This window comes from Mytilus galloprovincialis, chromosome 2 (assembly GCF_965363235.1).
Source record: "Mytilus galloprovincialis chromosome 2, xbMytGall1.hap1.1, whole genome shotgun sequence".
NCBI lineage: Eukaryota > Metazoa > Mollusca > Bivalvia > Mytilida > Mytilidae > Mytilus > Mytilus galloprovincialis.
This window is the reverse complement of record NC_134839.1, coordinates 29,220,417-29,243,485: the sequence shown is the minus strand read 5'-3', so window position 1 is coordinate 29,243,485 and position 23,069 is coordinate 29,220,417. Positions and strand designations below refer to the sequence as shown.

The 23,069-nt window shown below is 33.6% G+C and overlaps 1 protein-coding gene across 1 annotated transcript in view; it reads right to left on the bottom strand.

Annotated features, from left to right (window-relative positions):
* Positions 1 to 10,232: 10,232 nt before the first annotated feature.
* The window catches only part of LOC143063324 (uncharacterized), a 34,971-nt gene continuing 22,134 nt past the window's right edge, over positions 10,233 to 23,069 (bottom strand). The window contains exons 9-15 of the mRNA XM_076235401.1: positions 21,532 to 21,634; positions 20,306 to 20,367; positions 18,806 to 18,871; positions 17,339 to 17,408; positions 12,599 to 13,402; positions 10,922 to 11,050; positions 10,233 to 10,324 (exon numbers count right to left, since the gene is read on the bottom strand). Of these exons, the coding sequence (XP_076091516.1) occupies positions 10,302 to 10,324; positions 10,922 to 11,050; positions 12,599 to 13,402; positions 17,339 to 17,408; positions 18,806 to 18,871; positions 20,306 to 20,367; positions 21,532 to 21,634 (1,257 nt within the window). The 3' untranslated portion in view covers positions 10,233 to 10,301. The remainder of the gene's footprint in view (positions 10,325 to 10,921; positions 11,051 to 12,598; positions 13,403 to 17,338; positions 17,409 to 18,805; positions 18,872 to 20,305; positions 20,368 to 21,531; positions 21,635 to 23,069) is intronic.

Genomic DNA, 23,069 nt, shown 5'->3' with positions numbered 1-23,069 from the left:
TACTTAATTGTACTAAATCAAATGCTATACTTAAGACACATTAAAATGGGAAACTAGTTTGTTATAAGTAATGACTGGACACCGGTAAGGGTAATTTCAGAAATAGTTATCTCTCACTCAAAGTTTCTACACTTGAATGTGTTAAAATATTGCAAAAATAGTAAAATCACAAAAATACTGAACTCCAAGGAAAATTTAAAACGGAAAGTCCCAATCAAATGGCAAAATAAAATGATAAAACACATCAAACGAATGGACAACAACTGTTATATTCCTGACTTGGTGTAGGCATTTTCAAATGTAGAACATTGTGGATTGAACCTAGTTTTATAGCGCTAAACGTCTCACTTGTATGACAGTCGCATCAAATTCGATCATATGTACAACGATGCGTGAACAAAACAGACATTATAGGTAAAATAGTCAAAATACTGGTACAGAAGTCATCACTGTGTCACATTCTCAAAACAAACAAATATTCAACAAAAAACACAAAAAGCATCTATCAAATAAAATCACATGTTCTATGATTTCTTTATCCAAATTGTAACATGTGTCATATCCACTTAATAATAGAGTGTATTGTGCAAGTCCGTTTGTATATTTGATTTATGTGCTTATAATATCTTTATTCCCATAAAGCCAATGCATTACATCGGTACAAAGATAACAAATACAAACAAAAAATATTTACAATATGAGCAAAAACAAGTCAGTAAAATGTATATGCTGAAGGTAGTAAAATATGAAATAGTTCATAGGGGCTTGAATATATCGTGATTTTACCACTTGTGGGACCTTTATGACAAATATTTTACCATGAGCGGTAGCGAGGGGTAAAATATCGGCATAAAGGGACAACCGGTGGTAAAATCACGATATATTCCTGTCCCCATGAATTATTTCGATTCTAATAGGACAAATACGGCAATTACTTTGGATCGAAGCGCACTAGGTGGAGGCAAATATTTGCCGTTCACGTACATGCACTATCAAACTGGCGTAAAAGTACGGTGCAAACTGAATTAGTGACATGCTTAAACTATTTACCATAACGTTCTTAGATAGTTTATGGAGGAATTTAATTGATAATTTACTATTTGTCTTATATGTATACAAAAAAATGGCTTATATCACATTTATACCACATTTTAGAATCGTTTGTTTGCTTTTCCTTGTTGTGTGTATTTTCCCGTAAAATGCTTATTTTCTTACGTCATCGTTCTATGACGTCGGGCACCTCATTCATTGAAAAGCATATTCATATTTTACCACGGGTGTGTACTCAAAGCGTTTGAAGGACGTCATGTTAGAATATTGGTTACATTACAATAATATATTCCAAATACATGCTCTTACAAAGATTAAGCAGATTGCTGATCGTATATATGCAATATTGCAAACAGATCATGTTAACGCACCTTCAACCATGATTAAACCCATAATTCATATAGTCAACAAATGTCAAAGAAAGAACAATATAAACGAGAAAACTAACGGCCTGATTTGTGTACAAAATTATTAATGTATTAATGAATAACAGATATGATATAAAGCAACAAACGACAACAACTAAGTCAGGCTCGTGACAAGCATATACGTATGTGACGGGGTTATACTAGTTTGAAGGCACCAACCATCTAACCTGTGACAGTTGTATAGAATACAACTTAAGAACAAACTATAAAAATCAGTTGTAAAGGCCCTAACTGATCAAATAGATACAAAGCATAAATAAATCTAACAAAATCACATGTGGGCGTAGCAGGGCACCTGTACATCTTCACAACAAAAGGACCCTAAGGACAGATCTGAGAGGACTCCAAGTTACTGACAACAATTTTGAATTCAATAACAACTGATAAGAAAAGTCACGCATCTAAGACTAAAATAACAATCAGTACACCATCAGAACATCAAATGAACTAAGTAGACTTCATTATCAGTCAGGGAAATACATGACCTTGTGCAGTGCAAATATAAGATATTAACATATTGTAGAGTCTTGAATGTGCATATGTATTTCAAAAACAATATTTGGTTTGATTTTAATTTACTGGTACATGTAACAATAATATCAAAACCAATAAAAAAAATATTCAAATATATAATTATGTAATTATAGTGTTGAGTGGGTAACCTTTTTAAAAATGTTTACTTAAACAGTTATCAACAAGGTAATACAAACAAATGAGGCACACTGAAACTGTGAATTGTCTGTTACTTCGTCACTTTGGATTTAACAACAAAAAAATTATCCAAGAACATCTCAACGTTCGAACAAAAACTACAATTTACGTTAAGATGGTCTTCATATCAAAATGAACATCTGAAGACCATTTATGTTAAAAACTATGACGAAAACTGAAATGAATTTGGTCAGCGTTGTGTGTGTCAGCTATTTATATCACATTAGCAACGACAACATGTGCATTATATTTCATGCGATGATTGGTCAACTATTTCAATTGGTATGGTCAAAATTTATAATTCTTACTTTTTAGCTTCGTGTACGCAAGTGCATGTTGTGGGCTGGTTTAATTAGACGGTTGGAAAAGAAATAGGCTAAGTGATGGTGTCTCTTTTCACAAGGTTACAAACATAATGATATTGTATATACTAGTCGCACATATGTGTTGTAACATTTTGAAAATAGTTTGATATGCATCATCCGATAAGGTATATCATGAAATAACATACTTGAATACAGTTAACATTAATTTGAGGGAGAAAGGTCTTCCGAAAACTGTCTAACTAACTGTGTTCACGACCTTTTCTGGTTATAATTGTTAGATTCAAATTTTGTAATAGCCTATTTTTTAATTTGTTAAGGACATTTTCACTTATATTTAAACATCCAGCAGTTCTGTTTAAATTTTATGAGTGAATTAGAGCTCCTCGCCTTGACTTCGCATTAGAATAATTATACTCTTTCATTAAATATACATTAAATTGCCTCTGTATATATTTCAATGAAAGATTTCAGAGCCTTTTCTCTTGTTATGAAACTAACTATGCTTAAAACATAATAATATAAAAAGAATATGTGATTTGATTGCCAATAATACAACTCTCCACACGAGACCACACGAGACAGAAGTTAAACAACTAAAATTGGTCACCGTGTGATATTCAACAATAGGCAAAGCCCATACCACATAGTCCGCTATAAAAGACCCATCAATTACAAATGTAAAACAATACAAACGAGAAAACTTACGACCTAAATCATGATCATGTACAAGATGATAAATGAAAAACAAATATAAAACACAGCAGCGAACGACAAGTACAGAATTGCATGCTCCTGAATTGGATAGGACCATACAATACATGATGGGGTTAAGATTCTTAGTGAGTGCACAAACCATTCCCATACATTTGACAATGGTGTAACAGTACAACATTAAAATAAGAACAAATTAAAAACATCAGTTAAAAAAGGCTTTTCTCATCAGACGGATAAAAAAGAAATACGTCTAACAAAAACACAAAAACAAAAACACAATCTGGACGAGGTACTTGAACATCTTCCAAAAAACACTAAGTACAAATGCTACAGACAACTATTTCACAGCTAGTTACAACTAGGAACCATTTCATGCATCTAAGACTAAAATATAAATCAGTGTACACCCAACATCCAATGCATTTAGTGTAAAGACGTCATAAATAGTTGAAGAAGACAAAGCTTGTGCCATGTCAAGATACAGGTATCGACAGATTAAAGAGTCATGAATGTGCAAATGTGTATAAAAATGCTTTTTAGTTTGCTTTAAATTTGCTGATTGCACAATCAATATTAATACCTATAAAATCATTATACTTACAGTTTTGAATTTGTAACCTTTAAAAATAAGTTTATCTAAAGGGTCGATAAGTTATCAAGAGTTCCAAATGGTAAAGTTGAAATCATCCCTTCGTAAATTTTACGGACGCCATCACGAGTTGGTTGACCGTTATGGAATAACCGTTTCACAAATGATATCGGATATGTTCCTTACGTCGTAACTACAATCCCCTTCCCTTTCATGAATGTGACCTACCGAATTAGACAATACCGGATTTGTAATCACATAAGCAACACGACGGGTGCCACATGTGGAGTAAGATCTGCTTACTCTCCCGGAGCACCTGAGATCACCCCTAGTTTTTGGTGGGGTTCGTGTTGTTAATTCTTTAGTTTTCTATGTTGTGTCATGTTTACTATTGTTTTTCTGTTTGTCATTTTCATTTTTAGCCATGGCGTTGTCAGTCTGTTTTAGATTAATGAGACTGTCCCTTTGGTATCTTTCGTCCCTCTTTTATCCAATATAGTTTTACCGGGCACTCTAAACAACACATCTGTAAAATATGATGATGTGCTATCCCGCTAGGAATATTTAACGCCTGTTGATAAACTTTGTTGCCGAAACGTTCATAGATATTATCAAGGAGAAAATTCACAGCTTAAATCAACTCATCACACCTCCAGTGAGTATAGTAGCATATCATAAGAAAAAAAGGCATTTAAAGCTGAAGACGAGATGAAACGATATTTTACTGGGATTTTGTGTATTTTTGGTAACTTATACATAATATAGACCTTCAAACGTTCAAAAGAGGTTTTAAGTTTTTAACGGTAGAGTACAAGCAATACCACTGTTAACATATTTTGTTATCAGAAAGTGCTATTTAAGGTCTTCATGTTTATCGATACGTACATTTGTAAGAACAGCTCATTGTGGCCTAAAAACTGCAATCTCACGCGAATATTTATAGAGTGAAAAGACGAACAATATTGCGTAACACTCCTAGAAAATATCGTAATTTACTAAATGGTATTCAACCCAGTTTGAATAACAATTGATGCTTAACAAGCATACTGAAAATTCTTTCCAAGGTATAGAAATATTGCGTCTAACAGAGTCTAAATGAAAGGACCAAGTACATATCATGATTGGTTCGTTTAGTTATCTAACCTGTAATAATTGTTCTCTAAAGGTTGTTGTCAATAAAACAATCTATAATTTAATTGCAAAACAAGAACATGATTATTTAAAATAGCAAGATGGGATATGTTTTGAATAACATATACTCCAACACAGTTTGTAAATTACAAAGGCATAACATAAATGCGGTGAATGCTCCAATTTTCATGCTTTATTACGCTACACCGGGATACGTTCGGATAAGTTATATGAATTAATGTGAAGTATATAGTTTAATCATAACCCTCTTATAAAAGAATCTCTCATTTGGGACAACATCCCTAATGCGCCTCGAAATGAGGAACTCAAAAGTCACGTGTAAAGAAAACTCTCTGTGTAGTGATATTGGACATGTTTCTATTTTTAACAAATGACTGAACTTAATTATTTGTGGTGATTAGGAAAGTAGAGGAACATAGAATAAATGTGTTAAAACTATGGAGCTATTGAATGTGTTCAAAGTATTAAATTTTCAAATAACTTATTGTGTTAAAAAGGGGATATTTTAACACAAGGAGCCGCATCACAAAAGGATGTTCGGGGTTTGCTAATTTACGGAAAAAGTAATCTCACTTCGTACCCCGAAAATTTAACCACATATGTAAAAATGTCACAGCTTCGAAACGAGCTTTCATACATATTCAAGTTTACGATATGGACTGATCTACAGGAAAAAACGTTACCATTACCCACAATGTAGATACTATTCTGTACGCTATCCGGAAGTCGCGATTTTCGAAGCGAGAACTTTTTGGATCACATTTTAAATTTGATGGGTATACTGAATTAAACGGTAAGTTGATCATCTGTACATTGCTTAATGATTAATTCAGCCGACATCGATATTCTCAAATGGTTTAGAATTAAATTCCGCACATTCAATATCCGTGTCTTTGCCTTAATCAAGAGATTTTCAAGTGCATCACTAAGAAAAATCAGTCGGTGAACCTAAAAACAATCTTTTTACCCTCTTAGTGTACAAATTAACGTAAAACCAGACTTAATTATCTCAATGAAGTATATTTCAAGTGGTGGTAAAAGTTTCAACCAGATCTTTGAAGCCAGAAATAAGAATTTTACACTTGTTTGAATTTCTCACTGTACGATCAGTCTCGCTTGTTTATTTTAAAACTGTATGATCAGTCTTTATGTCACTGTATTCTAGTGGTGATTTCAAAGTTATTTACGATACATTAGAAGGTGGCATTTTTCTAAATAACACAAATATATTTCAATACATTCACATCCTGAAAACTTATGAAACATGTTTTAGCTTGATAGGGTGTACTCGACTTACTACATTAAGTATAAGGATGTTTAAATGTTGCTAAAATAAGAGGAAGGTTTGATGTATACTAGTATATAAGTTTCAGAAATGTCCTCCGTTATACTTAAAATTGTACAAACACACAGATTTAGTTGTTATATAAAAATGCATGTATTTACACACATTCGAGTCCTTACTGAGGCCTATAATTGATCACAGTTCCTTCACTTTGTTTAAGATGTAGAGCTATATAAAAAAGAAGATGTGGTATGATTGCCAATGAGACAACTATCCACAAAAGACCAAAATGACACAGACATAGACAACTATAGGTCACCGTACGGCCTTCAACAATGAGCAAAGCCCATACCGCATAGTGAGCTATAAAAGGCCCCGATAAGACAATGTAAAACAATTCAAACGAGAAAACTCTCTTTGACACTCAATTGTACACCACTTTGTCAAGCGGAGGGTTATAGTGATAAAGAAGTCCGTCTTTCCGTTCGTCCGTTGGACCGGTACAATATGTTCCGCCGGTTTTGTAAGCGCATCTCCTCATAAACCACTTAATATACATTGGGGGTTCCGGCCATTTTTAAATGGAGAGGGGTCCAATCCAGGAGAAAAGGGGATTCCAAATATATGTTCCCATACAAATGAATTGATAGTAATTAAAAAGGGTTTCAAACTGCCGGATCCCCTTTTTTTGAATCCGTCACTGATATAACTATTAATTAATCTTATTCGGATTCCTTATCATAAATGATAATGACTGTATTGTGTACCGTCTATTTCGAATTTTAGTAAAAATCTTTTATGGGGTTACTTATATAAGATACGGACTTGAACATTACATTATATGGGGGCACCCATCAGGTATTTCCAATCATTAAAGTTTTCTGAAATTGCTCCATTTTTACTCGATTAATGTATTGTGGACCTTCTATTTCTGTAAACTTACCAAAATTATATCACATGAATTATCCCCCTACGCAAAGCTGTCTTTTATCATTTTTTGTTATTTTAAAAGACAAGCTTGATTTATGTTATCATCAATTGGAGTCAACGGCGGACGGTGTAAATAATCTTTGAAAATGTAATAGCTAAACAGATAACTGTAACGATACACTATTACAAAGTCCACAAGCGAATCATGTATTACCTTTTAGGCATTTGATTTTAAATAAGACTGATGGAACAAAAATACAATTATTTTGCCGTCTAAAAAATTCATCAGAAATATATTTGTATTGTCTGATGAAAGTAATTACACGTTACAGTTCCCTGGATAGTTCATAATATCACATATACACGTATATACCTTCAAATTGCTGTTGTTTTTTCTTCAAAATCACGACTGGTCATACAGTCAAAAAATCTGAAATCGCTTCTAGAATACAGTCAGTTCTAGACTGATCGTACAGTAATTTATTTTGGGATCCTCAAGGAAAACATTTTTTTATGGGAAATACGAATATTCTACTTAAATACGAAAAGAATATTGAAACAGTATATATTTAACTGTAAACTGATGCAAACATTTGCAATAAAAGATTATTTGCTTTGTACTACGAGAGCAAAATTGTCCATCGATTTCACTTTTTTCTACCAAGTTGATGTGATGCACACGTATATTTTATATTCTAATGCATGTTTTTGTTACAGTAACTCATATTTATGATGCTATACATACCTTGAAGATGTTCAAAGCACTTTATAGATATAGAAGTAAACAAATGATGAGAAAAGTTACCGTAGGCAAAACCGTTCTGTTAGCCAGTTGGAAATCATCGCTTCGAAAATCGCGACTTCCGGATTGCGTACAGAATAGTATCTAAACTGTGTTACCGCCTATGTAAAAATAATTAAAGATATTGACCCATTTAAGAAATAATTCATGGAAGCCATAGATTGTTGGAAATTTACATATGGCCTGGACCGTGATATTCGAATGTTAACCTGAGCGTTACCGTGGGATAAAATTAACGAATATCACGGCCCAGGCCAAGTGTAAATTTCCAACAATCTATGGGTTCCATGAATTATTTCGATTCTAATAGGACAAATACGGTCATTAAAATACTAAAGCGAGGGTTGGTTTGGTGTGTGTGTGGCTGATCTTTTTTACTCCCTGTTAAGCCCCAGTCCCACTAGACCACGATCGCACCACGCTCACCGCGATCTAAAATAAATTTAGATCGTGGTGAGGTCGCGGTATGAACGGCATGAATATGTTAATTTTCGTTGCTTTCACGATGCTACTACGTCCTAATTACGCTTCTACAACGATCCCGCTACGATTAAACCACGTTCTCATCGCGCTTATTCTGCGACCTCACTACGCTTATAAAGATCTTTCTACGCTCTTCACGCTCTCACTACGACCATACCACGAGTTATCCGATTGCAATACGATCTTACTGCGATTAAAGCACGTTCTTACCACGATTATACTACGTTCATACCGCGATCTTACTACGTTATCAGCAATACCGTCAATATCGTGTTTCATATCAATATAGTTCCATTCTTTCTATTTCTGATTAAAACGGGGATTTCTCGGAAACAATACATTCATGCCACCAAAATCTACTAGAACACGTGGGCGTGGTGGTAGGGGTTGATGTAGAGGCAGAGGGAGCAAAGTATGAACGCCATACTAAACTCCAAGAAACTAAAATTAAAAATAGTACAAGACTCCTGACTTGGGACAGGCGCAACATTAGTGGGGTTAAACATGTTTGTGAGATCCAACCCTCCCCCCATACCTCTAGCCAATCAATGAAGAAAAGTAAACGCATAACAATACGCACATTAAAATTCAGTTCAAGAGAAGTCCGAGTCTGATGTCAGAAGATGTGACTAAAGAAAATATTAAACAAAATGACAATAATACATAAATAACAACAGACTACTAGCAGTTAACTGACATGCCAGCTCCAGACTGATACTATACACATAAGTAGTACAATACTTGTCATGAAGAGATGACCAATCAAACCTAAATTACAACCTATTGCTGGTCCATAAAACTCAAATGACGATATTTTAGTGAACGATAGCAGAGATGACACAGATGTGTCAATATATATAGGAAGATGTGGTTTGAGTGTCAATGAGACAACTCTCCATCAACGTAATAATCTATAAAAGTAAACCATTATAGGCCAAGGTACGGCCTTCAATACGGAGCCTTGGCTCATACCATACAGCACGCTATAAAGGGCTCCAAAAAATACTAATGTTAAACAATTTAAACGGGAAGAACCAACGGTCTAATCTATATAAAAACGAGAAGCATGGTTGAGGCGTTAGAGCAAATGGATAAATACATTCAGACAAACAAAATCTAGGGAGTTTTTTTTATATATTTTATGTGAAAATGACAATAGAAATGATGGTCGTAGTGTGAACGTAGTAAGGTCGTAAGAAGAGCGTGATGAGGACGGCAAGGGCGTGCTAGAATCGTACTATGGTCTTGAACAGCGTGGTGTAAACGTGGTATAGTCATAGTGGAAGCGTAGTTGGGTCGCGGTGACAACGTGATGGTCGTAGTAAGGTCGTCATAACGTCGCTGTGAAATCGTAGCGCTTCTCTCCGAATAGAATCACGCTTTCGCTACGCTCTCGCTACGATTGTACAGCGACCTTTGCGATCTTACTACGATCTTAGTGCGCTCTCACTACGCTTCTACTACGACCTGATTTCGCCACGACCGCACCACGATTGTTTTGAACATGTTCAAAGTTGTCCACGCTCGTCACGATCTTGAAGACCTCACCACGACCGTGGTACGACCTTACTGCGACCTACACGATCGTACCACGATCATCAATATTTGCATTTTTTTCACAGATCGTAGTGCGATCGTGGCCTAGTGGGACTAGGGTATTAGATAAAGCTCAAATATCTTAATTAATCCGTAGCTTGCATGAGTTATTTCGTGAATAACCACTAGAAAACACTGTTTAATTCTTCTAACTCTCAAACCCAACTTTTTCCATTTTTAATTTACATGATTTTCTCGTAAGCTTCCGTCAAATCCAAAGTTAACGTATCGTAACTTAGGAGCCACCATGTTGACTTGCTGAAATTAGTAAATATGCAAATAATGCAATAGAAAAGAAAATAAAACAAAACAAAACCTAACACAAAAATCAGCTTTAATAAAATATCATACGAATTTCGATGGTTCACGTACATATGTATGGCGTCATGTTTTGAAATCGGACTTAAATGCGATTAATACAAAAATAAATAGACTTTCGCGGAATTTTATTTTATTTGTATTTTTATGCTTTCTCCGAGCTCTTGTGCATTACTGCTTTTTATTGTGCATCCGAATAAGAATAACAGTTATTTTGACTTTTTTTAATTGCTCTTTTTAAATCAATAAAATCGGCAAAGTGTCTGCAAATATGTTCCAATACTTGTAGATTTACGGGAGAAGTATATTGTAACAGCCATTACTATGTATATCTCTGAGTCTGCGCTAAGTACAGATATACCGAGGATTTTATAACAGTGTTGTTTACAAAGCGAAAGAAGCACGTCACGTTAGAATATTATATATAGTTTTCTTCTCAAATTTGGCACTTTTATTCAGTTCCACCACAATTTTCATGAATTGCATGAAATACATAATAAAAAACAAAACAACGTATCGTTTAAATTCAATATTAACCAAGTACAGACTGCATAACACTGGTGCAGTGACCACAGGATTTGGCACAAATCTCATTTGAATAGGGGTTGGCACAAAAATTTGCGTTGAATAAAGTACAATTCACTCCAGGTTTATCTTGGCAAACCACTGAAACAAAAGGAAATTATATAGTTCAAATTAAAATTCAATGATGTCAGATACAGTATATACATATGGATAAAAAAAATATGTTGTAGAACTGCCAATGATACAACGCTCAACAAAAGACCACATGACACATTAAAATGCAAATATAGGTCAACGGACGACCCTGAACATTGTGTAGAGCTTATACCACAATAGTCAACACCATTTAAATAATGCATTTTATGCTCAATCTTAATGATGTAAGTAACAGATTCACGTTATCATCAAGATCTGCACCAAATACTGTATATTACAGTTCCAACCAATTTCTGCTTAAACAGCTATTACACCTTTCGATTTAGTCTAAAGACAAATTCGTCAGTAATGCTCGGATCATCAAAACTGCAAAGGCCAAACAAAGCATGAAGTTGTTGAGAACCGAGGACCCAAATGTTCCAAGGCTTTACAAACACAGCCAAGACAATCTATTCATGGGGTAGATAATCCTGGGTATTTAAAAAGTATCAAAGTTGAATTAACAGTTTTTTTATTATTATATACATGCTAATTCATGTCAACACAGAAGTGCTGACTACTGAGTTGGTTATTCCCACGAGAGAAACCCCAACCAGCAGTTGCATCCACCCAGTGGTTGTAAATAAAAACATGATAAATACCAGGGTTAAAATAGTGTACGGCAAACGCAATTTATATGGGTTTTAATTTACGGTTGTCATTTTTGGGGCCCTATATAGCTTGCTGTTCGGTTTAGCCAAGGCTCCGTGTCCGTGTTAAAGACCGTTCTTTGACCTACTTTTGCAAATTGACTTGAATGGACACTTGTCTCATTTGCACTTGTACCACATCTCCTTATATCTATTGAGAAATGTAATTTATTCTGACATTTGATATAAATGATGCGGAGTATATTCACACTCACTTTTCGGGAACAAACTGTGAACTCCATGGCTAATACCAAAAAAAAAGCCAATTAACAACCATACATGAAATGCTTTTGAGAAAACCTATAATCAACTAACCGACTAAGATAATTTAGATAATTATAGTTTTATACAATGTAGACAGAACATATACAAAGGAACCACTTGGGAGGCAATAAGCGAAAACATTTGAATTTAAATAATTTGTACATATAACAACGTCACCTTGATATATGATTGTTCTTTGAGACAAAACAAGTATTACTTGTATCTGAAACGTTATAATTACCTGAAATACAAAACTAATGTCGTTTAATGTTTTTAAACATCAATCCCTGCACCGAAACGTATCACATGAGTTTTGTCTATCATGAGTCATTTAAAAATACAGTGTGTATGCAAACTTTTCGACCGAATATAATTATAAAGTTACTATTGAGTTATGTACCTGTATGCATCAATACATTAAGGTTTATCAAAAAGATTTTTTTTTTGTTTACAAACAGTATCATCTTGATATCAGAATGTTTTGCAATACAAAACAAGTCTTCTCTGGAAATGCATGATGATGAAAACATTATTAGTATCAACAAATGGGATTTGCCTCAAAACTAATTACAAAACCAACCTGCCGTTTTTGTTACCGGTTGAACTGTAGTTGTTGTTGTTGGTTGAGCTGTTGTTGTTGTAGTTGGTCTAGCTGTTGTTGGTTTATGTGTTGTTGTTAGCTTAACTGTTGTTTTTGTTGTTGGTCTAGCTGTTGTTGTTGGTTTAAATGTTGTTGTGGTTGGTTTAGGAGTTGTAGTTGTTGGTTTATGTGTTGTTGGTTTAGGTGTTGTTGTTGGTCTAGCTGTTGTTGTTGGTTTAGGTGTTGTTGTGGTTGGTTTAGGAGTTGTAGTTGTTGGTTTATGTGTTGTTGGTTTAGGTGTTGTTGTTGGTTTAGGTGTTGTTGTTGGTTTAGGTGTTGTTGTTGGTTTAGGTGTTGTTGTTGGTCTAGCTGTTGTTGTTGGTTTAGGTGTTGTTGTTGTTGGTCTAGCTGTTGTTGTTGGTTTATGTGTTGTTGTTAGTTTAACTGTTGTTTTTGTTGTTGGTCTAGCTGTTGTTGTTGGTTTAGGTGTTGTTGTTGGTTTAGGTGTTGTTGTGGTTGGTTTATGTGTTGTAGTTGTTGGTTTATGTGTAGTTGTTGGTTTATGTGTTGTTGTTAGTTTAACTGTTGTTTTTGTTGTTGGTCTAGCTGTTGTTGTTGGTTTAGGTGTTGTTGTTGGTTTAGGTGTTGTTGTGGTTGGTTTATGTGTTGTAGTTGTTGGTTTATGTGTAGTTGTTGGTTTAGGTGTTGTTGGTCTAACTGTTGTTGTTGTTGGTGGTGGTTTAGGTGTTATTGTTGTTGGTCTAGCTGTTGTTGTTATTATTGGTTGACCTGCTGTTGTATGGACTGTAAAACAATCGAATGAAACGTAATTAATTAAACATTCAAACAATAATCTAAATTGTGTGTCAATATTGTCTTGTAGTACTTATCCCTTCATCACATATTTTGTACTGATATGTACATTTTGGCATGGCCAATGATAGCTGGAAGTCAAGGTTGGTTATCAGCCTTGGGGCCAATATCGATATCAGCCGTCGAAATCCATATCGAGCCCCTCGAGTTTAACTTCCGGTAACCTTTCAATTAAAAACTATTCGTAAACAAGTTGTCATCCGAAGAAGCTAGACGATCAGGAGAGGTTTCTCATAGATCAAATGACGATGAATGTAAATTCATACAAAAAATGCAAAATGAAAATACAATGAAAAGAAATTTAGAAAGTTACGAATCTGCTGCAGTAGAAAAAAATGTAAAAATGAACAGTGGAAATCACAAAAGATCCCGTAAAATTTTGACGTCATAAAGAATTTAGAAAATAATTGACACCACAATGGAAAAGTGATTGTTGTACAAATTTCTGACATCGATATGGTGTATTATTTCTCATCTTTAATTGGAAATATAACAATTCGTCGTGTAATATTTACAATTCCGAGAATTAATATATTAATTGTTAATTATTTGTTAAACTTTTCACAAAACGTTGTTTACTCACTGTGATACGAACTTTGTTAATTCACTGTGATTTTTTCTTTCGTTAAATGTTTTTTTTGAAATTTCGTTGAAAATATCAAACATAATTTGGTATATGCTATCTTTTTTTCTCTGCTTGAAAAAATGTGATAAATAAATTATTACATGTCATTGTGGTACCAGCCCACGACCCATATCAAGCCCTCTGGGTTGATATGAGAGTCTAAGGCTGATACCAGGGCCAATATGGAAAATGCCATGCAATAATGTATAAGTATCATATGACTTTTTCTGTCATGATTTTTTTTAACAGTTTGTATGAACGTTTTTAGACCGAAAGAAAACATGATATCACTATTGAGTTATGTGCGAGTATGTTTTAACGGCAAAACAAAAAAAGTTAAGACTATAAATGGGAACGGTCAAAATCAGAATTTAAAAGATTGCCAACAAAATAACCGAAAGATGAATAATAAAATTTCAAGACTTTGTATAATATTTAGTAAATTGGTGTTATATAGATATTAAATAAACTTTATCTATAATCTTTTCAACAAAACATATAAATTGTGCAACGCAGTTCCATTTATAATGAACTCATGCAATCAGCAAGGTTTAAATAATAATCAATCAAATTGTAGAAAAACTACCATGAGACCACTTTTTTTTATTTCTTGGTTTACGGGATCCGCCGACCCTGTTTTTCACGATTTTAAAATAAAAATAAAAACGATGTTCAAGATTTTTTTTAATTCCGCCGACCCTTTTCTGTTTGAAAAAGAACAAATAAAAATAAAAACATGAATGATATAAAAATATCGGTCTTTCATCTTCCAGTCGGAATACCCTCGGAGTGGATTCGAAAATCCCTTGCGGTTCCCTGTTCAGTCAACGTTACATCATGATCTAATGTGGTGAAAAGGAACCAGTTGAAAGGCGGTTCCCTGTTCAGTTAATGTTTCATCATGATCTAATGCGGTGAAAAGGAACCAGTTGAAAATGGAGGACCAGATACGATTTTACAATACTTGCTTAGATTTACACATTAATTGTTAGAGATTTTCGGTGTAAATCTAGCGGTTGAACAAAATGAACATCGCAGTTATGAATAATAAAAATGATAATTATTTTTGAGATCGTTTTGGAATTTTGGTTTAAAAGGTCGGACAACCGCTAATTTGAACCACAGGCACTTGTCTCAGACCAAAAAAATCTTATATACCTTAATATAACATGTTATATTAAGGTATATAAGATTTTTTTCTGAGACATGTTATATTAAGGTATATAAGATTTTTTTCTGAGCTCAGACAAGTGCCTGTGATTTGAACCCCTGTTTCAGACAGTCAGTGAGGTTGACGGCGGGTCAACTTTAATTCAAGTGTTGATCTAGTCCAAATAATTATGACGTCTGGCAAGGCTATTTTATTTTTTTTTCTGGGACGCCTTCCTACGTTGATCAAAAAGTCTGATACCCGTCGAAAGGGGCTGTTTTAGTTCCATTACACATATGAGGTACTAGTCCAAATAATTATGAGATCTGGCAAGGCTTCCTGGCATCCCAGATTTGTTTTTAAATAGCTTTGCCAGACGTCACTAAAGGGAAGGATCTTTTAACTTGCTGCCAGGGATGGGTGTCTGATTAATTGGCCTTATTATATAAATACCTAAATACCATTACACGGTACCCATTAAGATTTAATGGAAGAGAGATTGGATATGGTTAACAAGATCCCAACACAAAATCAGAATATTACTGTCATAGAATGCCTGACAATTAAAATCACTTCGACATTTATCATTGTTTATAAAAAGGGACAATCACAGGACACTTCGAGATATAAGCTAATACTTAGCTGTGTAAAATAGCATAAAAAGCCTAAAAAGGACATGTTTCTATGTACCACATATGAAGGCATGTGACATGCAGAGCGCATATGGTATTTCCTCAATAAGATTGTATTGTGTTATGAGGAATTTTGTCACTCCCTGATCTAAATTTGATAAATAAATACACAGAACAAAGAGAAATGCAATTGGAAAAGACACTTCCCTTTCATCAGGGACATATATATATATATATACTTCCCTTTCATCAGTGACATATATATATGTAGATCAATGTAGATTGATGAAAGCAGATATCTGCTTTCATCAATCTACATTGACATTGGACTCCTTGAAACACAATTTAAATTAAAACAGCAAGAATTAATACCAAATTATGAAACGATCTGCATACATGGTTAATATTATACTATTATATAAAGTAACGTCATTGTTTGTTTCTCTCCATTTTTGGTAAAAAAAAAAAACAAGTATTAATTCCAATTTTTATTTTTAATTTTTTTTCGACCTCCTACCCTGTATTTTTTCATTATTTTTATTTTTATTTTTTTTTCGACCTCCTACCCTTCCTTATTTAAGAAGAATACCGTAAACCAACTAATAAAAAAAAGTGGCCTGATTTGTTCTATATTCAAAATGTTCATCCAAACGATTTGTTAAGATTATGTCGACAAAATTAGACTAACGTATATTACACGGAATTTATTTTGGATTTAGATTAAATTGACATACATTAACAAAATACTGCTGAATAGGATATGTTGTAATTGTTTACTACTTTTGTTGTACAAATTTTATGTTAATAAGATAACAACGAAAAAGAAGAAGTAAAACAATCAATTGCGTAACCTTGGTGTTTTTCGTTAAAAACGATAGCCAGGACATCGTGTTTTATTTTAGTTAAAAGTTGTCTTTTCCCGATTATGACATTTAATTGAGAGTGAATATGCATTGTGAGTGTTCATTGTGAATGATACAGGCCATGCTTATTGTCGAAGCATTAGAGTTACTTCCTGTATAGACTAACGAAATGACTGTGATATTTTTTCTGAAATATCATTAAAAATGTGGTGCGTTGAAGAACGCGCGTAGCGGGTTATTATTAAGTGTGCAGCACATTTTTGATGTTATTGTGAATAGACAGAGAGAAAAAATTACAATCATTTCTTTAAATTCAATTCTTAATTCCATTTTAAACCGGCGTAAATCATGAAAAAACGCGAATGACGTCACAGTCTCATGACAACATTATGTCTATGAGATGATAAAAAAACCCACCGTCAGCCAATCAGAAGACATGTTACATCTAAAATTAAATTATAGATATATATATATATATTTATATATTCTACTTGTATACAAGCTTTCCTTTCTCTTTTAGTAAAATCAATCTCAAGATGTGGTATGATCCTATTATATAGATATTAAAAAGAAGAATGAAGAACAATATATATATACCAAAAACACATTCCTGAGTAGAACAGAAGCAGTGTTCATTAACATCAGGCACATGTCGACATTCATGTAACTGAAAAATAGAAATAAAATACACGTAAACAAGTTTCCATTAAATTTTGATTTAAAATTGTCGTTACTAGGATCCCGTCCTCATTTTATCGATTGTTAACTTATTATTAGCTTTTCATCTGGAACAAGACGAGTGCAGAAAAAGAGAAATAACCTACCCTCCTGGAGCACTTGATTTCGACTTCTTTTTTGTGTTGTGTCTATGTGTTTGTTTATTAACCGGGGAGGGGGAGGGGAGAGAGATTAATTGCGTTAGTCGATTTGTTTTTAGTTTTCTGCTATGGTGTTTTTTGTTTTCATTATTATCGGATACTCCAACTGTCTTCTCTTTTTTGTCCGCTTTGGTTCACATAAAGTGCGTTTATTACGTTGAAGGTAATACTAGTAGCAACATTTGACAAAATAACTTGAAGGATGATTTAAACATGTATTTTACTTATTTACCATTTTTTATCATTTCAAGTTATACCCGATACAATATTCTAAACACTGTGGCAAATCAAGTGTGTTTTCAGACACCGAATACAATATTATAAACACTGTCGCACATCAAGTGTGTTTTCAGATACCGCATACAATATTCTAAACACTACGGCACAGCAAGTGTGTTTTCAGATACCGCATACTATATTCTAAACACTGTGGCACATTAAGTGTGTATTCAGATACCACATACAATATTCTAAACACTTTGGCACATACAGTGTATTTACAGATATTCGGTAAATGCTTCATGTTATCTATATATGTTCCGGACCATATGAGTATTTGGACCATACGCGTATGGTCATGAACATATGCGTATATTCTTATGGTCGGACCATATGAGTATATATACTGGTTTGGTTATTAACGGGCAGGACCATATGAGTATTTGGACCATATAGGTATTTTTTCACATATCAATAAACTTTATTTAAAAAAAAAAGAAATTATGGAAATATCTACCTATGTCGATATATTGACATGCACTTGTAACAACAAGTCGGGAATGACTATATGTATAAAATGTTTTTACTATAGTGACTGGTGAGTTAAATTATATGCATCAGTGAAACTGCTTTTTTTATTATAATAAAAATGAAATGACCTTTGATATCATTTTTTTAATGACGTGACAACTACAAGGTGTATACCTTATGAAGAGTTACTTGTTACCTGTAAACTTGTTAATTAGCCCGACCATACGCGTACGGTCGGACCATATGAGCAACAGGGTCCTAAAGTAGCCAATTTGCTTGAGGGAGTAAGAACCATAGTGTCTGTATTCTTTCTAAATTTTACGAGTTAACACACGACGAGATATTTGACATACAAATAGCCAAATACATATATATGCATATAGTACAAATAAATCGTGTTTCTAGTTATGATTTAAGGCTCATATAGAATACTTACGCCATGGTGTCGATCCACACAACGTTTTCTAAAAAGTCCATAATGTGAATGGATGATTTCGCACACCTTCAAAGAAATAAATATTAAAGCTAAGATACACCCAGTACTGATTATTCTGCTTCTTAGGTTTTTTTCAAATAGCTTTATCAAACATCCCTATAAATATCGTTATCGAAGTACTCGACATACATTAATTTGATTTGTTCTCTTCTATGCTTTCATCAATGGTGTTATATTCCCGTTTTTTTGTATACTTATTTTTAACTTGTAACATATTATTGAATTAATAAAATTGAGAATGGAAATGGGGAATGTGTCAAAGAGACAACAACCCGACCAAATAAAAAACAACAGCAGAGGGGCAACAACAGGTCTTCAATGTGGCGAGAAATTTCCGCACCCGGAGGCGTCCTTCAGCTGGCCCCTACACAAATATATACTAGTCCAGTGATAACGAACGCCATACTAATTTCCAAATTGTACACAAGAAACTAAAATTAAAATAATACAAGACTAACAAAGGCCAGAGGCTCCTGACTTGGGACAGGCGCAAAAATGCGACGGGGTTAAACATGTTTGTGAGATCTCAACCCTCCCCCTATACCTCTAACCAATGTAGAAAAGTAAACGCATAACAATACGCACATTAAAGTTATTTTAATACTCTTAATTACGCGAAATGTAGATTCACCGTGTACCGCTATCTTGGAGTGTACAATAGCAGTACACGTTCGATCTAGTCCTTTGCCTAATGCTCCAAATTTAAATACAGATTTTCAATTTATGTATGTTTTCGATATATGAGTTAACTGTTCCACTGGTATCTTTTGCCCCTATTTTATAGTGAACATATAGATTCCTTCACTGCAACAAGTGTATTACGATACCACTCGAGACAGTTAAATTTTACTGTCAAGAGTGGAGAAATATCGTAATACACGAGTTACAGTGGTATAATTTGTTTGTCTTATAGTTTTTATACTTCCTTTTCAAAAATTGAGGAAAGTTGTGTACTTTTGATGTGACGTTATCAGGCATGGGCGCCTTTTTTTGATAACGTCACAAATAGAAAATTCAGAAGAAAACAAGAAAATTTAACGTCACCATTAAATTTCAACCAATCATTTGCCGAGAACAAATTTTTCACTAGTGAGGAGAAACATTTTTCTCATATCGTTCAGAAAATGTGAAAATAGCACAGAAATTAGAGAAAGTACATATTAAACACCGAAGAAGAAATCGATTGCCATCTCTCGTCATAATGATCGTTAGCATAATACAAATCGACATGTTACAAGTTACAAAACGTCAATATACGAATTGACAATTAACCAATAAAGAATTTTGGAATCAAACAGCTACAAGTTGTAAATTGAAAATTAACGAATTAATAATTTTGACCCAGTTGGCTTTCCATGATAGTTATGTACATGTACTGATATGTAGAATGATTTGATATATGAATGCCCTCAAAGAACATCAATATTAATACGTTATTACCTGGTTTGAATGACAAAAATGATCATCATGATCTGCACAAATAAGTCCTGAAACTTCATGCCCTATAATATATATATATATATATATATATATATATATATATATATATATATATATATATATACATATTGAATATGTAAGTATCCGATGCAAGAAAGAAATAAGATTTCTTCATTACCGAATAAAAATTACATAATTCTTGTTAACCGTAGACTTGCTTGACGATTTCATCACTATGGCGATCTCAGTTAATCTCGACTTATGAGTTATTTTAACATCTCCTCGGTATCTTCCAATCCTTTTTAACGAACCACACTGTTATTCAGAAGTCACGTGTTATAGTGATAAACATGATAATGAAAATAAATTGACTAAAACTGCAATAGAGTGATATGAGGGTATGCATCTTATTTTATGCACGAATTATCGGATATGCAGCACATAAAGCTATAAGGATTTCACTCCAGGAATCCCGCTACATGCTTAACCGCGCCACATTATGTATTTATGATCCTGTCGCAAGTCAGGAGCCTGTAATTCAGTAGTTGTCGTTTGTTTATGTTTTACCTTTTTGTTTTTCGTTCTTTTTTAGTGCATAAATAAGTGTTAGTTTTCTCGTTTGAATTGTTTTACATCGTCATTTCGGGGCCTTTTATAGCTGACTATGCGGTATTGTCTTTGCTCATCGTTGAAGTCCGTACGGTGACCTATATTTGTTAATTTGTGTGTCATGTTGGTCTCTTGTGAAGAGTTGTCTCATTTGCAATCAAACAACATTTTCTTTTTTTTTATATCTAATAAATGTCTTATTTTTTAGAATCCTGCTTTTTGCGCCAATGCAAGAAATCTGACAAATTTAGATCAACAAAGCGAATGTGTTAAATCAACGAGGCAGTCAAACCATTACAATTTGCGTTTAGAAACTATTATGTTAATCCAAGCATTTGACATAATATCAATGGTAACAGTAATGAAATGATATTTAGTTGAATATCTTTTATTCTTAAATGAATTTCGAATAATATATCAATACTTTGGTTATCATTCAACCGCATTTGAAAAAAAGGCCATACTACTTGGATGTGATTTTAATTGTAATTACAAGCCTTTTGCATAGAAAATTTCTTAAAACAATGAAGCATTCTTAAGAATGTTCTCTATTGGTATTTGCCGTCTCTCTTTTATTTCAAAAACACTTAGTATATTAATATTATAATATTAAATACCTGAAACAAGTGAAATAAGTATGTTGTCGACACACGATCTTGATAAGCATAAACAGTGTTTGCCGGCACTTAATAAATTTGGCACACAATGTGGTGTGTGATGCTGAAAAAAAGGGGAAAATACAAACAGAGTGTTTTCTAACGAATGATTTATTTATGAAATCCTCAGCTAAATCATGCATGTATGTTTAGTAAATGATACTTCAAACTGAGAATGGAAATGGGGAACTATGTCAAAGAGACAAAACCTCGACCATAGAACAGACATCAGCAGAAGGTCACCAACAGGTCTTCAATGCAGCGAGAAATTCCCGTACCCGGAGGCGTCCTTCAGATGGCCCCTAAACAAATATACTAGTTCAGTGATAATGAACGTCATACTAAACTCCGAATTGTACACAGGAAACTAAAATTAAAAATTGAATAAGACTAACAGAGGCTCCTGACTTTGGACAGGCGCAAAAATGCGCAAACAAAGTTCCATGTTTAACGTTTCATAACGTTTTTGCTGTGATATTAATCCGCGGCAAAACCACGAATGAAACACAAAAAGAACTAAGTTTAATGCCCCTCATGCAAAGCTCTGATTCCTTTCACGGATTTGGCTATACTTTTTGGACCTTTTGGATTATAGCTCTTCATCTTTTATATACGCTTTGGATTTCAAATATTTTGGCCACGAGAATCACTGAAGAGACATGTATTGTCGAAATGCGCATCTGGTGCAAGAAAATTGGTACCGTTAATTTTATTTAATGTCTTTATAATGTACATTGACAGTACTACAAATTACTTCAAAATGAAGCAATAATTATTTATCTGTTGTTGAATACTAATACTATAACTTTACTCTTTTATTCCGTATCTAATATTTGAATGTAATTCAATAATAAGTAAATTCAGTTATTGTAATTATATAACTTGGTAGGATTTTAATTGACGGTCTGTTCAATTAAAGTTTTACTTTTCACTTTAATATGTTAATAATTAGTTTAACCCGCGAAATGTTAGACCGTGCAATTTACCTCGTGTGGTTTTGTCATATGGATGCAAACCTTACACGGAGCTTGACCAAAACTATAGAATTTACCCGCCCTCCCATTTCCCATTATGAATATTTTCTGCTGCTTTTTATTCCTCGTTTCAGTTCTTGAAGAATGCTTACAGAAGCATAGAACCAGCGTCTTATCATATATAACATACTGAGTATGATGCTGTTATGTATTGTGAATGGACGAGCCGAATTTGATTTAAGCTACTATGGATTATTCAGTGGCTCAGGAAATAATTTTGTAACTGCTGGAATCACCCTTCATTAATTAAATCGTCATCAAGTGTTGATTGAAAAATTGGTTGTGTTTCTTTGTTGCAATTAATGCCATGACAAATTTACAGACAAATACATCTTAATTTCTTTAATGCTTTTTATTCATAGTTTATTTATTAGATTCATTACCTCTTGAGGTCAAACAATGGGAATACAAATTTAAACAAGAAAAGTACACTAACATTTTATCTAGGCCCCTTTTCAATCTATG